This window comes from Colletotrichum jinshuiense, chromosome 4 (genome assembly GCF_051148585.1).
Source record: "Colletotrichum jinshuiense chromosome 4, complete sequence".
In the NCBI taxonomy this organism is placed as follows: Eukaryota; Fungi; Ascomycota; class Sordariomycetes; order Glomerellales; family Glomerellaceae; genus Colletotrichum; species Colletotrichum jinshuiense.
In genome coordinates, this window is record NC_139311.1 from 1,400,941 (window position 1) to 1,422,346 (window position 21,406).

At 54.8% G+C, this 21,406-nt stretch overlaps 8 protein-coding genes across 8 annotated transcripts; 3 read left to right on the forward strand and 5 right to left on the reverse strand.

The window, feature by feature from the left end:
* Nucleotides 1-549: 549 nt before the first annotated feature.
* EsH8_IV_000353 (Lactonase, 7-bladed beta-propeller-domain-containing protein) lies at nucleotides 550-2,138 on the forward strand (the record flags this gene model as incomplete). The annotated part of the gene is made up of 3 exons (XM_083265243.1): nucleotides 550-941; nucleotides 1,155-1,629; nucleotides 1,800-2,138. The coding sequence occupies 3 exons, from the start codon at nucleotides 550-552 to the stop codon at nucleotides 2,136-2,138; spliced, it is 1,206 nt and encodes a 401-aa protein (XP_083124138.1).
* Nucleotides 2,139-3,263: 1,125 nt separating this feature from the next.
* EsH8_IV_000354 (HET domain-containing protein) lies at nucleotides 3,264-5,882 on the forward strand (the record flags this gene model as incomplete). Its single annotated transcript, XM_083265244.1, has 1 exon — nucleotides 3,264-5,882. The coding sequence occupies one exon, from the start codon at nucleotides 3,264-3,266 to the stop codon at nucleotides 5,880-5,882; it is 2,619 nt and encodes an 872-aa protein (XP_083124139.1).
* Nucleotides 5,883-6,116: 234 nt separating this feature from the next.
* On the reverse strand, nucleotides 6,117-7,463 carry EsH8_IV_000355 (Phophatidylserine decarboxylase-domain-containing protein; the record flags this gene model as incomplete). The annotated part of the gene is made up of 1 exon (XM_083265245.1): nucleotides 6,117-7,463. The coding sequence occupies one exon, from the start codon at nucleotides 7,461-7,463 to the stop codon at nucleotides 6,117-6,119; it is 1,347 nt and encodes a 448-aa protein (XP_083124140.1).
* A 1,301-nt stretch (nucleotides 7,464-8,764) lies between these two features.
* Nucleotides 8,765-10,045, reverse strand: EsH8_IV_000356 (uncharacterized protein; the record flags this gene model as incomplete). The annotated part of the gene is made up of 4 exons (XM_083265246.1): nucleotides 8,765-8,794; nucleotides 8,924-9,085; nucleotides 9,156-9,631; nucleotides 9,691-10,045. 4 exons carry the CDS (start codon nucleotides 10,043-10,045, stop codon nucleotides 8,765-8,767), a joined length of 1,023 nt encoding a protein of 340 aa, XP_083124141.1.
* A 497-nt stretch (nucleotides 10,046-10,542) lies between these two features.
* EsH8_IV_000357 (uncharacterized protein) lies at nucleotides 10,543-12,700 on the reverse strand (the record flags this gene model as incomplete). The annotated part of the gene is made up of 3 exons (XM_083265247.1): nucleotides 10,543-12,105; nucleotides 12,165-12,452; nucleotides 12,512-12,700. The coding sequence occupies 3 exons, from the start codon at nucleotides 12,698-12,700 to the stop codon at nucleotides 10,543-10,545; spliced, it is 2,040 nt and encodes a 679-aa protein (XP_083124142.1).
* Nucleotides 12,701-14,730: 2,030 nt separating this feature from the next.
* On the forward strand, nucleotides 14,731-15,708 carry EsH8_IV_000358 (uncharacterized protein; the record flags this gene model as incomplete). Its single annotated transcript, XM_083265248.1, has 1 exon — nucleotides 14,731-15,708. The coding sequence occupies one exon, from the start codon at nucleotides 14,731-14,733 to the stop codon at nucleotides 15,706-15,708; it is 978 nt and encodes a 325-aa protein (XP_083124143.1).
* Nucleotides 15,709-16,116: 408 nt separating this feature from the next.
* EsH8_IV_000359 (hemerythrin domain-containing protein) lies at nucleotides 16,117-16,975 on the reverse strand (the record flags this gene model as incomplete). The annotated part of the gene is made up of 2 exons (XM_083265249.1): nucleotides 16,117-16,548; nucleotides 16,835-16,975. The coding sequence occupies 2 exons, from the start codon at nucleotides 16,973-16,975 to the stop codon at nucleotides 16,117-16,119; spliced, it is 573 nt and encodes a 190-aa protein (XP_083124144.1).
* A 1,252-nt stretch (nucleotides 16,976-18,227) lies between these two features.
* EsH8_IV_000360 (translation initiation factor eIF3 core subunit c) lies at nucleotides 18,228-20,924 on the reverse strand (the record flags this gene model as incomplete). The annotated part of the gene is made up of 3 exons (XM_083265250.1): nucleotides 18,228-19,493; nucleotides 19,546-20,519; nucleotides 20,576-20,924. 3 exons carry the CDS (start codon nucleotides 20,922-20,924, stop codon nucleotides 18,228-18,230), a joined length of 2,589 nt encoding a protein of 862 aa, XP_083124145.1.
* Between the last annotated feature and the right edge of the window lie 482 nt (nucleotides 20,925-21,406).

The window sequence follows — 21,406 nt, forward strand, 5'->3', positions numbered from 1 at the left end:
GTTTCTGCGCTGAAATGCGGAGTTTGACTATAGACTATTATAGTTATCGAAGTCTTGGCCATGATGCATCTTGTTAAACAGTCTTCGGACGAGTCATTGGAGATCACAAATCCGAAAGGCCCCTGAAATTTCCGTGGGTACCGGTTCTTTGGGAAAGTCTTGGCAGTTTGATTTCCATTTTGGACTCTCGTCCAGAATCGTTCTGACCATAGTATATTAACACGTTCTAGATCCCCTTGAAAGGGGCCCATGATGCTGGCCAAAGGAACGAGTTTGCACACCTTGGCAGACCAGCAAACAGAAGCACGACGCTCATTTCAGACTCAAGGACGGAAGTCCCAATTTCACTCGTTTTATTTATCCATCACAAACTCGTTTGCAGTTAAAATCCCGGATTACCCACCTCTCGGTTGCTTCGACCTGCCTCTTTTACTATCCATCACCACTTTCGCTCATTACACCCTATCCACTCATTTGCCCATCCTTTCCTTCGCGCCCAATCGAGCGCATCATTTCCCGCCCGACACAATTGGATAGTAATCCTTCGCCATGCGCACCTCTCCCTTGACAAACATCTTGGCGGGGTCCGCCCTCTGGGCCGCCTCCTGCAACGCCGTTATCCTCTACGCGGCAGACTCGGGCGGAAACGTCACCACCCTCTCACTGACGGGATCCGGCGCCAACCAGAGCTTATCCGTCTCGTCCAAGACGGCCGAATGTGATGTGAATCCTGCGTGGCTCACCCTGGACTCTGCCAACAGGGTGCTGTACTGCCTCGACCGGGGTTCCAACTCGGTTCCCAACGGCTCCCTAAACTCCTTCTCCATCGGGGATGGAGGCGCTCTGGCCCGTATCGCCAGAGTCTCGGCGCCATTTAGCGGTGTCGCTGGCGAGATCGTCACGACTGAGTCGGGTGCGCGTGGTTATGTCTCTGCATCATAGTAAGTCAATTTCCTTGCCGTTGATGGTTATCCCGTAGGGGTAACCATTCCCCCGTCTTCATTTCCTACATCCAATCGGCACGCGAGGGCTCACCACCTCCCCCAATGTTAATATCGACCCCCATCGCGCCCCCCATTACGCCCCCCACCCGACACCCCGGCAAATTTTTGGAGAAAAAACCTCAAGGGGCCATCAAGCTTACTTTTCGGCAGCAACCGAAGTGCCGTTGGCGTCTTCGCCCTGGGCGACAAAGGCGCTCTCCCTGGCACGGGTCCTCTTCAGCAGTTCTTCCCAACGCTGGAGCAGCCCGGTCCGGTGGCCTCCCGCCAGGACACCAGCTACCTGCACCATGTCATCATCGACCCCAAGAACCAGTATGTCCTGATTGCCGACCTCGGCGGTGACCGGGTCCGCGTCTACAGCAAGGACCCGACCAGCATTGCCCCGATCAAGGAGGTTGACGGCCTGGTAACCGGCCCCGGCGTCGGCCCTCGACACGGCGTCTTCAGGACCATGGCCAACGGTGACATTTTCTTCTTCTTCAACGGCGAGCTCGACCAGAACATCTACTCGTACCGCGTTGAGTACAAGGAGACCGGCCTTGCCTTCACGAAGGTCTTCTCCATCCCCTCCGTCAACGCCGACTATCCTGCCACTAAGGCCCCTACAAGCGAGATTGCCATGACCGTGAGTTACCTGTTGCTTTCCCTGTGTCTGGCGAGCCCCATTAGCGATGCAACCTGCAGCAGTGCAGATCAAACTCTGGGCCTTATTTCCAGATTAGGCTCGGCCGCAGTTTGCTTCCGGCTTTGTAATTGGAGCGGACCTCTTAGCTAACGGTTTTTCTTTGCACATAGCCTGATGGAAAATTCCTCATTATTTCCAACCGCGATGTCTCGTTCCGTGACTCGCCCGTCCTCGGCACCAGCAACTCGGATACCATGTCCACCTTCGCCATCAAAGAGGATGGCACGCTCGAGCTGGTCCAGCTCGCCCCCTCTGGCGGCTGGTCTCCTCGCCAGTTCTCCATCAACAAGGCCGGTGATCTGATTGCCGTCGGCCACCAGAACAACCGCACCGTTGTCATCTGGAAGCGCGACCTTGTGTCCGGCAAGATCATCACTGAGGCCGAGGGCGGCAAGGTTGGTCAGGTCACCCTCACTGGCGCTGTTGTCGCCACTATCTGGGACGAGTAGATTATAGGAAACGCAAAATTGTAAGGGCAAATAAGACTTCCTGACAAGTCCATCTTAAAATCACATTGGTTGAAAGAATTTGGATGGAATATAGGAGTTGCGTCAAGAACAATTGCTACAGCGATGCATTTGAAAAGAACAAACTGTCATGTATATTGTGCCGATACCCCAGTCTAGAAACAGTCTATTTCATTTGCTTCACATATCGTAGGATCTAAAGCCAATGTCATGTGCAATGTAAATTCTTTCATTGATTTTATGCAATTTCTTCGGCTTCAAAAGACTGTACCTGCGCAAGTTGCACTTTGTATATAAACAACAGCCTACAAAGCACATATTCTTAGTCTTGGGCGGGTTCGATGCATCAACAAGACTCTTACCAAGACGCTCAAAGGTTTTGCAAGACTGAAAATGCCAGTCTGAGACGCCTATCGTGATAAAATACCATGCAACCAAAAGCTTACGGAACAAGCATTTGTTTAATTGGCAAGTTGCCTGCCTGCAGTTCTCCCGAATGATAGGCTTAAATCGTGTTTGAGAGTTGATGGTGTTGTTGTTGTCATTGAGTTACTAATGAAATGGGACTACGGGCACCAACTTAAATCGGGCCAGATAAGCTTGAATGGACTATCTATTCTTTCCAGAGATAGGACTCATAAGGAGAGGGGCAGAGAAAGAGAGGAAATAAGTTTAGGAAGCAGCTGTGCGCCGTTGCAAAGCAGCAAAATGGTAGATACATCGCCACTTTTGCCACAAAATATGGTTCTGAGACTTGTTATACTCTACTGCAACCCTTTCAGTACGGTGTACTCAAAGAATATGCCTTACGACCATTTATAATTGAACTGGTCGTCTGATTGGTTGGCGAATGCACCGCAAGCCCGATAGTGCTTACCTACGTGCAGAAACCCTTGTCAAGCGAGACGCATTTCTTCCGTTTCAATCACAGCCACTTCCTTCGGGAATGGGGCTGAGCCAACCGATCCGGCAATCAATTTGGCGCTCGATTCATACAGCAGCAAACATTTTAAGTTGCTGCACGCAGTCCATTTGGGCAGGCTGGCATGCATCGAACCTCATCCTAGATCAAATGAACAGCCTTCAAGAGACTCTACAATCACAAACATGAAGCACTCTGGTTCCGCGTTGCGCAGAGAGATGCAAGGTTACTGGGAGCTGGACGTCCCGCCGTACGAGCACCAACCTCTTGACGACGATGTGCAGGAGCAGCGCTTCCTCATTCTTCATCCTTGTCCTGGCAACAAAAAGGCGGCAGGAAACCATGTAAGGTGCAGCATCGAGGTGCGGCCGCTAGCTACTGCAGGACCCTTTATTGCCGTCAAAGATAGTAGAGGGTACCGGTTAGTGCAAGATGCCATCGAAATAGACGGCAAAGGGCTAGTCATCCCGGCGGCGGTAGAAGTCTTTTTGAGGCACTTTCGCGGCCACCACGCCCCGGTGACGTTATGGATAAGGCACATTTGTCTTTTAGAATTCGGCCCCAATGCGGAGAAGAGGTACTGGACTCGGGGTTTCCTCGATTCAATGTACGCGAGAGCGACTCAGGTCGTGAGCATGACCGAATTTGTTACCGATTTGGTTGAGAGGGGCATTGTTGAGAGGCGGACCGATTCTCGATACTCGGCATGGAACAAAACCTGGCACTACCTAGACGACAAGCCCCGAGATTTTACATTGCCAACAGTTTATCCCATCAAGCTGGGCAAGGCTTTGCCCTCCAACGAGAGGCCCGTTACGAAGCATGACTACGTGCCCCTCGACATGCTCGTGGGCGAAATCCGCGTCATAGTTGTCGTTCCAGCCGAAAACGACGACGCACCAATCGTTGCACATCTTGCACACTGCCCATTGGTCTGTGAGGTGGTGTACCACGCTCTATCATACGTTTGGGGCGATCCCGACCCAGCTGTCGAGATCGTTGTCAACGGTCAGAAGATGCGTGTCCGGAAGAACCTCGAGCAAGCTTTGCGCACTATTCGACAAAGCGAACGCGCCATCGCCATCTGGGTTGATGCCGTGTGTATTGACCAGTCCAACATCGTCGAGCGCAACAGACAAATCTCACGGATGTTTGACATTTACGATCGTGCGACCCAAGTCGTATGCTACGTGGGAGAGCACAATGACGATACCAATTTAGCCCTCGGCTTCGTTCCATACCTGGATACGCTGGGCATAATGATGAACGACAAGGGTCACTATGATATTGGAAAAGAAGGTGACAAAATTGGTCCCGAGAAATACCCCAGGCTATGTGCAGCTCTGTACAAATTTATGTGTCGGCCGTATTTCAGACGCATTTGGGTCATCCAGGAGGTGGCCATTTCTTCGGACCCTGCGGTATTCGTTGACAATAGGAAGGATGTTGCCTTCGGATCTCTCGATGCGGCGGCATACAACCTGCAAGCCATGATAGCTTCCAACCCGGACTTGACAAACCAGATCATGCGCGCAGATCCAGAGCTGGAAGTGCTAGGGGTTTCTCACGATGAAATTGGGTTTATTCGTAAGCTCTTCTACTTCAGGCATCTCATGGCTGGTGGAGCCGCATATCAACAATTCTTCCCGCCCAACGTCAGCAAACATAGTCCAGGGTTCCTCGAGGCGGCCATCTTGGCCCGGGACTTCCAGGCAACTGATGGACGTGACAAGCTTTTTGCGCTTTGGAATTTGGCCCAGGACAAAAAGGACCTCGACTTCCAACTGGACTACACCAAAAGCCTCGAGAAAGTCTTTCTTGACTTTGCAACTGCCTGGGCCACACAGCATGGAAGCCTCGATGTGATTACCGCTTCTGAGCCCCATCGGAACGCCAAAGGCTTCTACGATTCTGTTCCTTCGTGGTGTCCCGACTGGACGACTCCTACTGACACAAGTTGCCTGGTTCGCCGGGAGAAGATTCCGATGAGGGCAATGATGCGAATGGACGACCTGGATGGCCAGCTGTATTTTTCTGACGGCGGTATAGCGCAGCCCCGCAACACAGATGAGTTTTTCAGGTTTGACGGGAGTGTTCTGAAATGCCGCGGTATCATTCTCGATAGAATTGGGCAGGTTTTCGACGACCCGGGAGAGCCACCAGCCAGCAGTCATTTCTATTCTATGGATCGTGACATCTATAGGTTCCAGGAATGGTGTGTGGCTGTTCAGAAGTTCTACGAGACGCGGGAGACCAATCCGTACGGAGATCCATTGCAAGCAGTCATTGCAATGCTCCATGGCGACGTATCTTCAGCTTGGAATCGTGAAGGATATGAAGTTGATGAGATTCATGGCCATAGCAGGCCCTTCAACGACGGCAAGGAACAGGATGCATGGCGTCACTACGACTGTATCGGCAATAACTCGCGCCACGTTCCCATTATTCGGTTGCCTTTTGGCTACGAGCAACACCCATGGTTCGACATTATTCAGTCGGTCTTAAGGGGAAGGTCACTTTGCATCACAGAAAAGGGGTACATGGCTCTGCTGCCGACACATGTCACGGATGACATTTCTGGGAGGCCGTGGGTGCTGGCTGTGTTGGCAACTTGTTCGGTTCCTGTGCTTTTGCAACAACTTTCGACATCTGAAAATGGCGAGATAACTTACAGGTTTGGCGGCACCTGCTTTGTCCAGGGATGGATGGAAGGGGAGATGTTAATGAAGTCCGGGTCAACCCAGACCCCTGGTGAGTTTTGGTTTACGGAGGAAGCAAGCACTAGCATACTACGCATTGCTTAAGCTTTCGAAGAAACTTGATGGTCTACACGAGGGGCAGCAATGGACAATTACTAGCCAACACCTTCCACTGGTTTTGTTGGTAGCGACTCATATTTACGCTTCATCATTGCCGACTGAAAATAATCTCTCGGGAGGAGTCGGCCCAACTTCTACAAGCAAACTTTTGGGTTTGGCCGTTTTCAAAATCATGCAGACACTGCTTCACCACGAAACTTGCAAGTGAAAATTTATTGACTATTCAACCACGGCCAAAGCACTATTGACCTGGTTATTCTCCTCGTGGTCCATGTCCCAAGGCGGCTGCTTCCCGAGGAACCGAAGGTTGACCCCGGGCCGGAACAACATGCAGTGGGAGCTGCCCCCAAAGTGAAACATGCCAATCTGCTGCCCCTTCTCGATGACGTCGTTGACGCCGACGATGAAATGGCAGCTCGAGATCTCGGCCATGCCGATGAATACAATGGCCATGAGGCCGATTCTGGGGTCGCGGGCCTGGATGTAGATGATGCCCCTTGTGGCGACGGCGCTGATATATGGCTGCGAGTAGTTCGGCGCCGCGGGGTCCGGGTCGCCGGAGAGCCCCTCAAAGCAGTTTTCGCTGTAATACGTCCCCGGGACGTGCTCGATGCCGACGACTCTGCCGCTCACGGGGGCATGCCACCGGTGGTAGCTCTTGGCGCTCAGGAACGCCTGGTAGACGGTGCCGCCGACGAACTGCGGCGTGAGCGCGTGGCCGTTGAGCATCCTGTCCAGGGAGTACGGCTGGCCCTTGAGCCAGAACATTTCGCGCATCTTTACGTCGGAGTCGACCTGCAGCGGGGCCGACTCGCACGCGTTGACGATGACCCGCGTCGGGTCCGGATAGTTTGGGTCGAACGGCGCACTTTCCGGGGCCTCCACGGGGCGGATGCCCTCCCGGAACTCCCTTGTGAAAAAGGCGTCCCACGAGTCGAACCCGTAAAACGTGTCAGTGGGATCACACTTGAATATCTGCTCAAATGTGTAGGACGTCTGCCGATGGTTTGCGGCGGTGGCGAGCAGGTCCCGGGCCAGGGGTGACAGCCAGTCCCTCAGACAACCTCGCGAATCTGGCGAGCCAAGTAAGCAGGCCCAGGTGTTGAGAACATCCTTGAAAGAGGCATTCACGTCCGGATGGAGCCAAAACTCGTACCCGGAGACCGTCCCCATGGGCCAGTCGAGCACCGCGTTGATCGGGAACCCGAGCAGGCCCATGGCGGTCGAGGGCTTGCCCGTGTTGCAGAACGGGGGCCCTTGCTTTATGATGAGATTCACCACGGCGATGAACTCGTTGAAATCTTTGATTGCACTCCGGCCGTTAGGGTCGTACTGATACTTCTTCGAGGACTCATAGAACATCATGTTGGCAAGTTTCTTGAGATCCGGGCTGCCGTTGACGAGCTGCTGGAAAGCCAGCAGGCTCGGGTCGACTGGAACTTCTTTGCAATTTCGCGCTTCTTGGGCCTTGCAGGCTACCCAGCGAGCAATGCCCTGGCGCTGCCCGGGAGGCCACTGTCCTAGTGGCCGGTGGTGGTGGTGTTTTTCAATATTGATGATAGCCATGATCGCAGACTCATTCGGTAAATCGTACTAAGGGTGAAAGGAGGTGAGCTATTATACGCATTGGACCAAAATCGATTTCAGCTAAAGTGGAAGTCAAGAGAGGAGTGTGACGGCTTTTAACCCCGGGCACCACCATGTCGAACATTTAAGACTCTCAGCAACGGCGAGGCAGACGAATTCCCAACACCCCTACGGCCGATCCCGTGTTTTGGACCAAGCTAACTGGCATTGGCAATTAGCCTGCATATAGCAGTTGACGTGCCTATTAGGTAATTTGGCGGTACACATTCCTGCCATTTACAGTTTTGGGAACCGGTGTTTACTGTTGTGCGCAGCAACAACTTACACGAAGCAATCAGAACCGGCCATGTCATGTTTCGGTTCGTGTTGTGGCCGAGACCTTTTCCTCTTTCTTTCCTGTTTGTTTCTTTTCCCACAAGGCATCTTTGCCCAAACAGTCTGCGGGAAGAACAGTGGTTCTGGTGGCTACTGTGTCTCATCGTGCGTGTCCCTGCGATCGCCTGTCTGACACTCAGTTGCCGTATTCAGACTCAAGAAAACAGAGACAACCCCGCCTGTGATATTAAGACGGGTGATGACTTGAGACACATGTATTACGTGACCCCCCTCCCCCGCTTTTCAGGCTCGCATATTCAAGGCCCTATACGAGTTGTGGGAAAGCACCCTGTCTCAAGTCGATCAATAGCAAACCCGTGGAGAGGGGCTTGCCGCCGTTTTACAAGAGATGGAGCTCGGTCGGGTAGCTTTTAGCGCCGATGGATGCCAACCTGTGATATGGTGATGCCGGCGCGATAATTCAAGGAAAAGTGAGACCAAGGGAGGGTACAGATCGTCTGAGCTGCGTCTTGTTCATCGCTTCATAAGATCGGGAATCGGATCGAGCTGGTTACGTCTCTGATTTGAAAGACGGCCCCCTTGCTAGTAAATTCCATTCCGGCCCAACCAAGATGCACAAAGTGACACGGATTTATGCTGATGAAGTTGCTCCACGCAGAAACCTACAAGTCTGTTGCCCGAAATAGAGAGAAATTCCACGTTTTTGAGGAAGACATTTCCGAAATTCTGTTTTATACGAACTCTATTCCCTGTGTCTGTGTATTATTGTAGCGCAGGCGGTCCAGACACGGGCATTTCCGGTGGCGCTGAGCACCGTTTCCGCCCATCCGCTCAGCCAGCAGCGTCATCGCCGTATCGTCCAAGTCAGCCAGGCTTAGCACTCAACACGCGAGGTAACAGGAGTTGAATTTGATTGATGGGAGTGTCTGGCTGAATCCTGATGCTCAGATTTGCACATCTTGAACCGCGAACTCCTAAACATTCATCAGCATTTTCCGGCGCAGGATCGACTCCAGGTCAGTGGAACCATCGGAGTTCAAGTTATCGGGGTCCCATAGACCAGCCTCCACTTCGGCCTCGATATCTGCCCCAATCCCACTTACATCAAGAATCTTCGAGATCTGGTAATGGGTTCTGAAGAACTCCGGGTCGGGTAGTGGGATATTGGGGGCCATAGAAACTAGTGTCATGATCTGCTGATGACCCTGCGGGGGCTGTGCAAAACTGGGCCATGGCAGGAACGATTTGATCTCATACTGATTCGGCTAACCGTAGCAAGTTAGATTAGTGGTGAATTAAATAAGAGGTAAGATACACTTGAATGGAATAACATACCCGTTCGTTGAGAGGGTTGAAGGCCAGTAGGTATTTGTAGTAGTTGTCATGGACGGAAATTTGGAAAGTGATGAGATTTTGATGCTGGTTCAAGGTTCCCGGACCGATTTTGCCATTAAATGCAGGGAAGTATCGGTACAAAGAGAACCATATGACGGCCACAGCTTCTCTCTCATGCTGTTTGGCGTCGTCAAACTTGCTAAGCGCCAACGGCAATATATGTGAGAGCTGGGTGGGGCTGACGGTTCCGCCGGTAGGCGGTACAACAAGATGTTCTATTGCACTGTCGCGGTCGAAGACGTGGGTATATGCGCAGCAGTATCCATCTCGTTTCAGACAGTCTTTCTTTAGAATTTCTTGTTGATTTATATTTGAAGATGTAATACTGGCTGCAGATTGTGCGATAGAGGCTGCAGCATCAGGGTGAGGCGAGAGAGATATCAAAGTGTGGAATTGGATGCCACCAGCAAGCTTCACTATTAACAGTAAAGTTTAATTAGCATACAACCTGGGTTTGAATGGAGTGACTACTTACTTGGCTTGAGGATTGTGTTGATAAGGTGGCGCGCAAACAATCTGAGTTTGCTCTGATCTCTGCCAATTGTCTTGATATCGGCCATCAAGGCGACCTGTCCGTGCTTCGAGAGGATTTGCCGAAAGGCCCGAATTACTGTACAGGTCTTGTCGGAAGACGAGGTTGGGTTGTAGAAATCCAGGATCTTGTCGGCGAGCTCCCAGAGATCTGCGTAGTTCGTGGGGTCCGTCAGGGCGGACGACATGTCACTCTGGTTGTCGTCTAATTGCTGCTGGGTGAGCGGATGGGCGGCGACGGTGCTCAATGCTGCCGCAAATGCTTGGGACTGTGCCGTCTGCTCTGCCATGTCTGCCATGACTGCGTTGAGAAGAAACTGGTGAATGTAAGACTGGCGAAGGAAAGAGTTTTTGGCATGAAAAAAAGGGGTGATAAGAAGAAAAGCTCTCAAGCATGAATAGACATGCGAGGCGAGGTGAGGTTCGATGATGGCTGGAAAGGTACAGGCGAACGCGACCACCATGTACGGCCTGGGTGAAACAATTGTGGGGAGAAAAGAATTTGGGCTTTGTTTACCTTCTTGAAGCCGCCGCCGTAGGGCTGACTGCAGTTGCCTTCAGTTGCCTGCGGCTGCCGACCCAGAGAATTTACTGGTTGGTCCTTCAGTTGGCCAAAAGACGAGATTTGGAGTTTATTTTTTAACTTAATTTTAGCTCGGAAAATTCCTTGGTTCTATCGGAGTGCCAGGATTAGACGTCAAAAATATCGATTGTAGTAGCCTTTTTGGTTTAGGGGGGGTGGGCTGCTGTAGACAGAGAGGAGTTATTCTATTTACAGCAATGATTCGCAGCACCATCAATGTTCGCAGAAACTCCACTGGTGTCTTCCAATGTTGCGCATGCTGTCTTGGTCAAGAGCCGTCCTCTCCTTCATCAGCTCTTCCCTGACACGCTTAGCCTCTTCGATGCCGATGGGGAAGTCCAGGTTGTCAAGGACCATTTCGGTAACCTCGGGAGGCAGCGGCCCGATGCGGTTGTCGGGCGTCACGCCGCTCCTCCACCAATCCCTCTGCTGCGGCGGAACGTTGGCCGTGCTGATGATGGGGATGGCCGGGTCCACGAGGAAGAGGGCGAGGATCTTGCGGTGCCCCGGCTTGGTCTTGTCGGCCAGCTCGAACGGCGCCACGCAGTGCTGGTACACGTTGGGGAAGGCGAGGAGACGGTCCTCGCGCGTGAGCACGCTGCCGAGTTCCTGGCTCGTGTCTCCTGTCGAGTCGATCCTGAAGGTCCGTTCGATGGAGTGATGGTCGCTCTGTTCGTATTGGAGATCCTCGGAGAAGCCACCCCTGTTGGCGGTGGTCCGGAATGCAAGGTGGCTATCGGTGACGTTGTCATTGTCATAGTAGTATAGCGCGGTGGCGCAGATGTGCTCGTTGAGCTGGCCCTCGATGTGCCAGGAGCCACCGTCGTAGGTGGGCTTCTCGGGCGTAAGGTGAATGTTGGCAAGTTTGACGATGACTTGGATGCGCTCCGCATCGCCGAAGAAACCGCTCTTCATATTCACGTGCTTGGGTTGGAGGTTCATCGGCGTGTATTTGGGAACTTCGGGCCTGAGAACAGGGTGCGTTTCCTTGAACCATATCTTGTCTCTGCGCCAGACTTCCCTCTCCGGTTCGTCATCGTCGTCTTCCCAGTTCTCGTTGTATTCGTCTTCGTCACGCTCGTCCTCGTCTGGATCCAGTGGACGATTTTCAGGGCGGCAATAACCACCGCCGCCACAGGTCTCTTTTGTTTGACAATCTTTGCCGGCCTTGTGGCAGGCAATGCGGGTGGTCTCAAATTCTTCGGGCCATCTGTAGACTACATCCCACATCGGAAGGGCCTTCTCGATGACTTTTTCGATTGTGGCGTAAAGTCCGGCGTGGTGTTGCGGGTGCAGGTTGTTGATGTAGCTCACAATGTTGGGCTTGCCGTCTTCGATTTCAACGTCACATGGGAGCCACTGGAACTTGGTGGACCATAAGCGCTGCACGTAAGGATAGTCGTAGCGCCACAAATTCGTCCAAGCAGGCATGTCACCCGTGTCCATTCCGGGCTCCGGGATGACTTTTCCAGTGCCGCATGCATTTACAATGTCCTTGAGGGGGACGCGTTTGTCGGCAACGATGCGAGAAACACCGTAGACGAGGGGCCACAGCGAGGGATGGACTAGGTCCAAGACCTTGCCGTCGCTTCCGGGGTGCCAGTCCTTCTCGTGCTCCGGGACGTCTTCGAGGGGCGCGACGCCCCTCTTGAGCTCTGCCTTGACCTCAGGGGGTATGGCGTTGTCGGACTTGATAACAGCGGCGGAAGCATCAAAGACGGGAATCAGGCCGGTGGCCTTGAAAAGCTCGGCCTTATCCCGGAGCTCGCCGAGAGACTGTAAGGGTTGTTAGTCCAAGGCGGCCAATGAACCAGGGAACAACATAGGTGACTTGCGAATTCGAACATGTCGTCGTCAAAATAGGCAAACTGAAGACCCACGGCTGGCCAGTCCACGGCCAAGACCTCTGCCTTCCACTTGGAGACGATCTCGTTATTGAAAACCTTGACATGCCAATCTGGCTTATTTGTGATCTGATCGATGAACCACAGGATGGCCGCCTCGGCCCAAGTCAAGGTGGAAGCCTGCCAATCCACCACGGCGCTGGGGAACATGTTTTCCGGCATAGCGTTGACGACCATACCGAAACCAGGTCGAATCAGAGGCCCGAGTTCGCCGTCGTCCTTTTGATGGTCAGTGAATCAACTCTACGCAGAGGTGGTTTGGCAAGTGCACGGCTCACGTAGGCGTGGAAATCGTTGGCCAGGTCTGCGCGGTTCAGCACTGTCCGAATGGTATCCTCTGGAATGTCTTTCCCGAATTGCTCCTTGACCCATTCGGCAGCACGGGGAATTGTAGGCGTAGTGTTGTCCTGGCTTTGAGCCCACTTGCTCAGGGCGAGCCGCTGCGAAGCAGTCATGATTGTCGACATGTTGGGCGTTGCCGCTCGTCCTTGGCGGAGCAGGCCGACTTTTGATTGAGCTACGCGGGCGAGAGAGACAGGGGATGGATACAAAGACGTCTTCAGATGCACAGGGGGGGAGAAGTGCATTCCCTTGGGGTAGAGGATTCGATTACTTCCACTGCAGCTGGGAACCCGTGGGCTTTTGTATCATGGACGGCTGGATGGCATTGTGGACAAATCAGGGGGTAAACATGCAATGACGACGGGGTTAACTGGAGTTCGTTTAGGCTGCATCGCGTCTCAGCCTCATTTCAAAGATGGATTGGGAGTGGCGTCTGGTAGTAGCAAGGGGTAAATGAGAGAACGCGAGATTGCCACGAGGTCACGTTGGTGTCTGGCCCCTCGTTTGGCTGTGTCTGGGCGCATTGCTGCCTGCTGTTGCCTACCTCCATGACACACGGGATGGAGCACCAACACAAGGCCGCAGGTCGAGTGCACATACTAAATCGACACTGTATACGTAGAGTACGATGCTGGCCGCTTCGTCCATCCGTCAGTCACATGTTGCTTTGGCGTTGGTTCAAAGTGTAGCGAAAGCGTTCTGCGGGTATCGACTTGGCACATATTTGCAGCTAAACCGCTTTTGGATATAGCGACTCCATCGATTCGCAGCCTTCCCTTTGTGATTTTCACAAGTGATGCAATGCAACATGTTGTAGCTCGACATGTGTCTGCTTCGACCCCAGGGAACAGAAAAAACCCAAGGATATGTATGATATCTAGGAGGGATGGCCTGGCTGAAAGAGAGGACAACCCCCTACAAGTAGTACATAATTGGATTTTGTATGGGGCAGCCCCAATGGCTTACGAGAATGGCCGAATTTTCCAACCAAGCTGGAGAGCTCGGCGATTAGATGGATCGATAAGATAACCAGCAGCGGTCAAAGGAGGGAGGTGGACATGCTCATGTTGAACGATGCGAATACCTCCTCCGGCTGCATCACCTACACCTATATACACTAGATACTTCCAGGATTGGCATGGGGATGATGGACAATTTGTCGGATTGGACTGCAAGAATTTGGCAACGGCGACAGCGGCTACTGTCTGCCAGGTCGACACAGCTTTTCTTGCCTTGCCAATGCATGCCCCTACCAGAACCGCTGCATTATTCTTCAGCTCACCAAAGAATTGAACTTGGTGCGTTGGTGTGTGCCCTTGATTTTTTATTTTTTTTATTTTTTATCATTTTTGATCTGATAACGGTCGAAATCCGGGGCAACTGCGCACGTTCACCTTCCCTTCCCCACCAAACCCGCCGCGCTTGCCGAATCAAAGTGTGCCGAGGTCATGGAGGACGCTTTTTGCCGGTAACCTTGGGAGTGTGGGAGGTTGACAGCACCAAGGAGCTGAATGGCGGCATCAGTGCGCACTATCCCCCCCCCTCCCCAAATGTTCCCCCAAATCCCTCGGTGCCCGCCGATGCCGCCAGCTTGCTCGTCGCAAACATGAGCCGAACGGCGCAGCGCCCTGTGACCTGTATGCCGCGCTGTTTACCGATGTAGCTTCCTGCTGGATGGTCACCACCCCCGTCACTCGGCATCCACCTCGGCGCATGAACATGGCCAAATTGGACAGCGGTTTGAATCTTGTTGCAGCTGTTGGCTGGGCTTTATTTTAGCGTCCTTCCCCATTTCGTCTCTGAAGAAAGAGCGATTTTTTCTTGGGCTCGTGTCCGCCTCTATAACAGCTCCCAAACCCACCCCCCCAAAAGGCCATTGAGCTGCTTCAATTCCCGGCCCCGGTTCCTCGTACGTCGTCCCTTATCAAACTTGCCGTCGACGTCGAACGAGAGCCCACACTGCCCGCCCTCCGATCCTCGGGATAAAGCTTTACCACCGAGCTCGACGGCCCCCAAAAGCTCCCACAATCCTCGACCCTTCGTGAGCTTTTTTCTCCCTCGCTTCGCCTCGCCTCAACCTCTCTCTTCCCCCTCGAAAAAAAAAACCACCAGAGACCGGTCGACAGCACGCCATATACCCCCCCCGCCCGTCACCATGTCCACAGAAACCGCCGACCAGGCGCCCGCCGTCTCCGACCTCCCCTCCGGCGACCCCATCCCGGCGCCCCCATCCTCGTCCTCCCCGTCCTCCTCGCCGCAGCCCAAGAAGCCCACCCTAGGCCAGCTCATAGCCGCAGGGCCCTCCAACCTCGACGCCTTCGTCGCCCACCTGAGCCGCTGCTTCCAGACGCCCTCGGGCATCGACGCCGTCCTCTGCTTCCTCTGCTACACCTCCCGCTTCTCCGCCTCCGTCCTCGACTCCGTCAGCACCACCGCCCTGAAGCACTCGGCACGCAGGCTCGTCGCCCTCGCCTTCTCCCTCCCGCCCGACACCACCATCCTCCTGTCCAAGGCCCCGCCCTCCGCCACCGCCGCGTCCCTCGGCATCCGCGTCGCCGCCCGCCTCCGCGCCCTCGCGACCCTCCTCAGCGAGGCCCGCACGATCACGAGGCTGTGGGCGCTGCTGCCCATGTACCTCTGGCTCCGCCGCCTCATGGCCGCCCCCAAGCCCGCCGACTCCGAGAAGAAGACGCAGGACGCGAGCGCCGCGGCGCTGGACAAGGCCATCGGGTGGATCCAGGTCACGGCGTGCATCATCCTGCAGTCTCTCGAGAGCGGCTCCTACCTCGCCTCCCGCGGCGTGCTGCCGCTGTCGCCGGCGCAGCAGGGCAAGGCGGCGCAGTGGAGCGTGCGGTTCTGGTCCGTCTACGTCGGCAGCGAGCTGGGGCGCCTCCTCGTCGAGAGGCTGCGGCGGCAGAAGCAGGTCGAGAGCGGCCAGCAGGACGTCAGCAGCAGCGAATACAAGGAGTGGGCCGACGTCTGGTCGCGGACGTTTGCGAGGCAGGCGGCGTGGTTCCCGCTCACGGTCCACTGGAGCATGAGCAAGGGGTTCGTGCCGGAGATGGGCATTGGGCTGCTGGGAAGCATCCCCGGCGTCATACAGATGCGCCAGTTATGGAAAGAGACCGCCTGAGGGCGGGAGAGCCGCAAGACTGCGTGATACGACGAGGAGGGGGGTGGGCGCGGGTGACGGGCGCGGGGTTCATCAGTAATTTCTGGGTACATAGAGACGGATAGACTGCAAGAGGTGGCATGTGGAAGGATTGCATTGAACCGGACAGCCAGCCACACGGGAGACGCTGTCGTTGGAAGCCAAACCTCTACACAAGTGTCGGGGGCATCATTTTGCGAGACGGCGGGACCTGCCCGCTGGAGTTGGATACGAATTTCAGATTTTCATGTTCATGATATAAAATAAAATGTTGATATCTCAAGAAACCGAGAGAGACCACGACGCTAATGCCTAAACCCCCCGGTGCATGCATGTCCCCTCTCCCCCGCCCCAAACGCCGGACCCAGAACAGAGGCTGCCGCCCGTCAATCACATGGGCATGTTCCTCACCTCCTCCAGGGTCCAATACTTCCTCATGTTCTGCGCCCCCAGCGTCTCGACCTCCTGGTCCAGGTGCGTCCACAGCACCTCGCCCCAGCTGTCCATCTTCTCCTTGAGCACGCTCAGCTCGAGCTCCGTCTCCCGCGAGCGGCACTGCCGGAGGTACTCCTCGAACACGTCGAGGCCCTTGTGGATCTGCTTGTGCTGCTGCAGGAGCTCGGCGCGGCCGCCGCGGAACTCGGGCATCTTGCGCGCGAGCATGGGGAAGACGTACGTCTCCTCGATGCCGTGGTGCGCCGTCAGGTGCTGCGCGAACTGGAGGCCCGTGTCGAGGAACTGCTTCAGCGTCATGTTCTGCGGGCGGCGGCCGGTGGTCGCGGCGTCGTGGAGGAGTGTCCATTGGCGGCGGAAGTGGTTGTGCTGAGGGAGTGGGCGTTAGCCATTTTTGTTTTATTTTATTTTTCGGTAGTATTATTTTTGTCTCGGCTCTCATTCGTCACCAATCCGTTGGGTGGGTGGTGAGACATGGCCAGTTGGAGGGGTGTGGTGTGGCCATGGGGGGGGGGGGGGAGGGTGGAGAAGGATGAGAATGTGCGGCGGGGTGATTGAGAGTGAGAGACAGAGAGAGATAGGAAGAGTGCGAGATGAATAGGTGCCTGTGAGCGCAGGCGCGCATGAAGAGTGTATTTTTATTTTTTTTACTTACAAAGTAATTCATCTTATCCGCCATTTGGTTGTACACCTTGAACTCGGCCGGCGTCAGAGGAGGAAGCTCGGGCTGGGCCGGGGCTGGCTGCTCCGTTGACGAGGCCGCCGCCTGGGTCTGTTCGGTCGCGCTTGAAGACATGGTCGTGAACTTGCGGTTGCTCGAGAATTCGGATGGCAAGCGAATGGCTGCGGTTGCGATGGACACAGGCCGGGATGGGATGCAAGGAGAACGAGCTAGGGAGGACCCGAAGCTGAGATGAACCGCACGGCTGCTGTGTAACAAGAATCCCTTTGGAAAGTTTGCCGTTCTCATCTCTCTCGAGGAAATAAGTATATGAAGAATCTTTCTTTACCCCCCTGGGCACCTTGTGGAGGGTTGGGTTCAAGGAGGTTTTATCCTGACACTTTAACGCCCCCCCCTCTTGGACGGACTTCGGAGTGCTTCCCTGTCGACGGCGGCGGGTGAGCTAGACTCTTTACAGATAGAGCCGCCTGAAAGAGGCAACAAGTATACCGCGCGCATCGGTGATGCGCGCGGGCTGACAGTGCACCTTTCGGCTCTGTTGGATTGGCCCGCACATATTGGAGCGCCGCACTGCCTCAGACATCCATCCAGAGCAGAACTCCCTACTACCAAACAGACTTCAGCTTTAAAGCTCTTTGTTCAGGTAGGGCCCTCCGATTCAATACATTCAGTAATGAAGGTCCCCTACCCCTGGCAAATCGCCCGGTTCAAGTTGAAAAATTCTTCTGCCGTCTCCAGAGTTGGCTGGCGTCCCCCCCATTACTCAGCTCTTTGAAAGCCGAGCGGGCACCACCGTCGCGACTCGCTTGTTTACGCATTGAGGCGACGTGGGCCCCACACCGCGCGCGGGTCCGGCTACGGCATAATTCTCCGGACCGGGTCGGAGGCCGAATCTACAATGGCCATACCGTATATGCCGGACTGATGCCTATTTGATCCTCAAGTCGTTGTGTCGTCTCAGTTGTTCACTTAGGGACACTACATGATATCAAGCTGCCCTTACTTTGGTAACGAGGCGTCGTCATCATGCAGAATTCTCCCTGGTGTACATGGTGCAGGTTACGCGGGTCAAATGACCTCGGAGTCAATGGGTCATCGCGAAAAGGGATAGCTCAAAACAATACGTTACACCTATACAATCACGGTGGTGACCCAATAGAGTACAGGCAAAGTGGGCGACGGCTAAATCGTGATATTCATACACACTCAGCAGCATAGAAAGACGTGACTCTATCAGCTTCTATTCCCTGAAGCTACGAACACCTACCAGCCAAGGCTCGTTTCTTCCGAACCCCGCGGCCGGTATTTTGATTAAGCAACCAACCCTAATGCAGATACAAGCGTGAAAACCCCAGACCATTCCTCTTTAACCCCGAACCGCGGCACCCAACGCGCCACCTGTGAACTGAGTACCGCCGGCCTGCCGTTGGGTGTTGCCGCCGGGTCTCGCGCCTCCGCGAGCACCACCTCTTCCGCCACCGCGACCTCCACGGCCTCCGCGGCCGCCCTGTCTCTCAAACGCATTGGCCGAGCCCTGGGTGCGCTGCTCCAGTGTCCGCTCGTTGGTCTCGATGAGCGCGCTGGCCTTGTCTGAAAGGGCGAGGGCGAGGCTCTGCAGACGGCTGAGCTCGACGCCCTTGCGGAAAATGACGGTCGATGTGACCTGGTCGAGAGAAGCGGCGAGCTCCTCGTGGCTGATCATCTTGCTGACGACGGCGAGGACCTTGCTGGCGTCCAGCTCGAACATGTTGCTGAGAGTCTCCACGGCAAGGGTGTCGTAGAAAGGAGCGTAGGTGAAGAGGTACGTCCTCAGGCCCTCCTCCTGGATCTGCTTGGCGAGCATGGTCTTGATGTCATCCGTGTTGGGCATGAGTTCCCAGATCTTGATGCTGTGGATAAAGTTGGTCGACTTCTTCCACTCGCCGGCCGCGAGAGCCTTGGACGCCTGCATGACGTGGTCTCTGGTGTTCTCGGGGGGGCCGGTGAAGATCTGGCGCTCGTGGTACTCGAGCATGCGGCGGTAGGTCTTGCTAATGACACGCTTCCTGACGTCGGGGGAGGAGCCGGTCTGGGCCAGCAGAGGAATCTCCAAGAGCATGCTGCAGGTGAGGTACACGCACTCGAGGAGCTCGAGGTTGATGTGCATGTGGAAGGGGAGCTGGCGCTGCTTCTCCAGCTTCTCTTGCTCGGGGGACACTTGGCTGTATCTCTGGATCATGACGCCCTGAGCGAGCAGCTCCTTCTGGCGACCACTGCCGCAGATCTCCTGGAGGGTGTTCTGGGCATCGTAAACCAGGCCCTTGCGGAAAGCACAGAGACCGACCTGGACAAGGGTGCGGTTGTAGAGGATCTGGGAGAGAACGTCGAAGTTGGGGATGTTCTCCTGCAAGTGAGACATGAGCATCATGTCACGAGCCTTGTAGTACTCGTCGTGCAGGGCCAGGAAGTAGACCTGGCAAAGCATGGCACGGGCGCGGAGAATGCCCTCGGCGTTGTTGAACAGGTAGTTGCAAAGAACATTGACCAGGTTGCTGGCATCCTGGGACTGCTCGCGGGGGGTGATGACCGACTCGACGTTGGAGGGGACATCCTTCCAGCAGTTGTCCTCGAGGATCTTGATGACCTGGGCGGGCTGCAGACAGAGTTAGAATAGGCTTCCATAAGCTTTCAATGTGGTCACGAACCTTGAAGTACACGTGCTCGAGACGACGAGTCACGATACGGTTGGTGCTTTCCTGGGGGATATCGAGATCGGCATCCTTGCGGAGGTACTCGTAGTACAGCATTCCGCGGAAGATAATGTTGTAGAGAGCACCCTCATCGGTCAGGCGGTCAATGTACTCGGAGGTGTGGGGATCGATGTTTTGGAGAGAACGAGTGAGCTCGTCATCGAGACGCTCGACGTAGGAGACAATGCTTCCCGGGACCTTGATGTACTTCTGGCCCTCCTCCAACACGGGGGGCTTCTCGTCGTCTTCCCACTCCTCGGCGTTCTCGACAACAACGTAGTCCTTGTTCTTCTCAAGGATCTCGAGGAGGGAGGTGAGTTCCTTCTCGGCCGCCTTCCAGTGCTCGACGGGCATGTAAGAAGCGCCGCCGGAGCCGAGATCGAAGCGAGTCGAGACCAGGGTGAGGAGCACACGGATCTTCTGGTAGGGGGTGTTGGCGATCTCGTTAAGATTCTCCATAACCTTGATCTGCTCTTGCTTGTCGGTGTTCTTCTTGCCGCGAGTCTCCATGATGCTGCGCAAGTGCTTGAAGATGCTCTCAGGAGTGTACTGAACCGCCTTGCCACCCTTGCCGATTGCGATGAACTCGCCATCCTCCTCAGCAACAGCTTCATTGTCAACGAAACGGGCAGTCTTCTTGGGCTTGGGGGCAGGCTTCTCCTCCTCCTCCTCGGATTCCATGAACTTGTCGTTGTCTGCGCGGTAGGCCTCAACCTGGGACTGGTAGTCCTTGGCGACCTTCTTGATCTTCTGCTTGACGGCGTTCAATCCACGGGCAGCAGTGGCGTTCATCTTCTTGGGCGTAACCTTTTGCTTGGCCACAGCCTCGTTCATGTAGTCCTCGAGTTCTGCGATCGTCTTGATGTAGACCTTGGGGGTCTTGACGCCATCCTGGATTTTTGTGACCTGGCGGTTGAGCTTGTCGAACTCTGTGTCGGGATGTCAGCGCACGTTGGGCATTTCGCAGGTTTCCGGCGCGTCTTACCTGCGGAAATAGAGGCCCAGTCGCCATTCTTCTGGCCGTTCTCGATAAGCTTGATGGTTGCCTCGAGCTCCTCGATGCGCTTATCCTTGGCACTCTTGACCTTTACCCGCTCCTCATCCTCGCTGTCTTCACTTTCTGACGAAGCATCGCGAAGGAAACGTGCGGCACCGGCCTTTTGTCCACCCTCGCTATCGCTGGAATCGTCGTCGGAGTCGTCCTCATCTTGCTCATCAGAGTCTTCCTCCTGGCCCTTCTCCTCCTCCTCTTCCTCCTCCTCGGAGTAGAGTTCCTCCTCGTCGGAGGAGGAGTCAGTGGAGCTGTCGTCTCCGCCGCGGAAAAATCGAGACATATTGGCGATCGCTTTCGGTTCGTGCGAGCGACTGGTTGACTGATGCGACTGGGAATCGCGGGGTCGACAGGAGTAGTGTTGTCGTCGGTTACTTGTCACGGGGCTTGGATCAACCTCGAGAGGGGCTCAAATTGTGATAAAGAAATTTGAATTTTGGTGGGGGATTTTGGGGTTTAGCGAACAACAGCTGGCAAGTCAAGTTCCAGGTGGCAGCGGGGTGTCGAGTCACAGCAGTGACTGTGGTGCGGTGCAATTTTTAGCTGGGAGCTGGGGTGGTATCGAGTGGCAAGGAGACGGGTAGCCCCACCAGAAAAGTTTCATTCGTGCTCGGAGCTGTAGACTTACATCTCGGACCTATTTGTGTGAGGCTCGGGTGACTCAGCAGATCAGATAGATACCTTATCTTCCGCCCCATTTCACCTCAGGCTACCACCCACCGGACCATCTGTAGCGCCGCCGCATGAGGTCGCGCTCTCACGTGA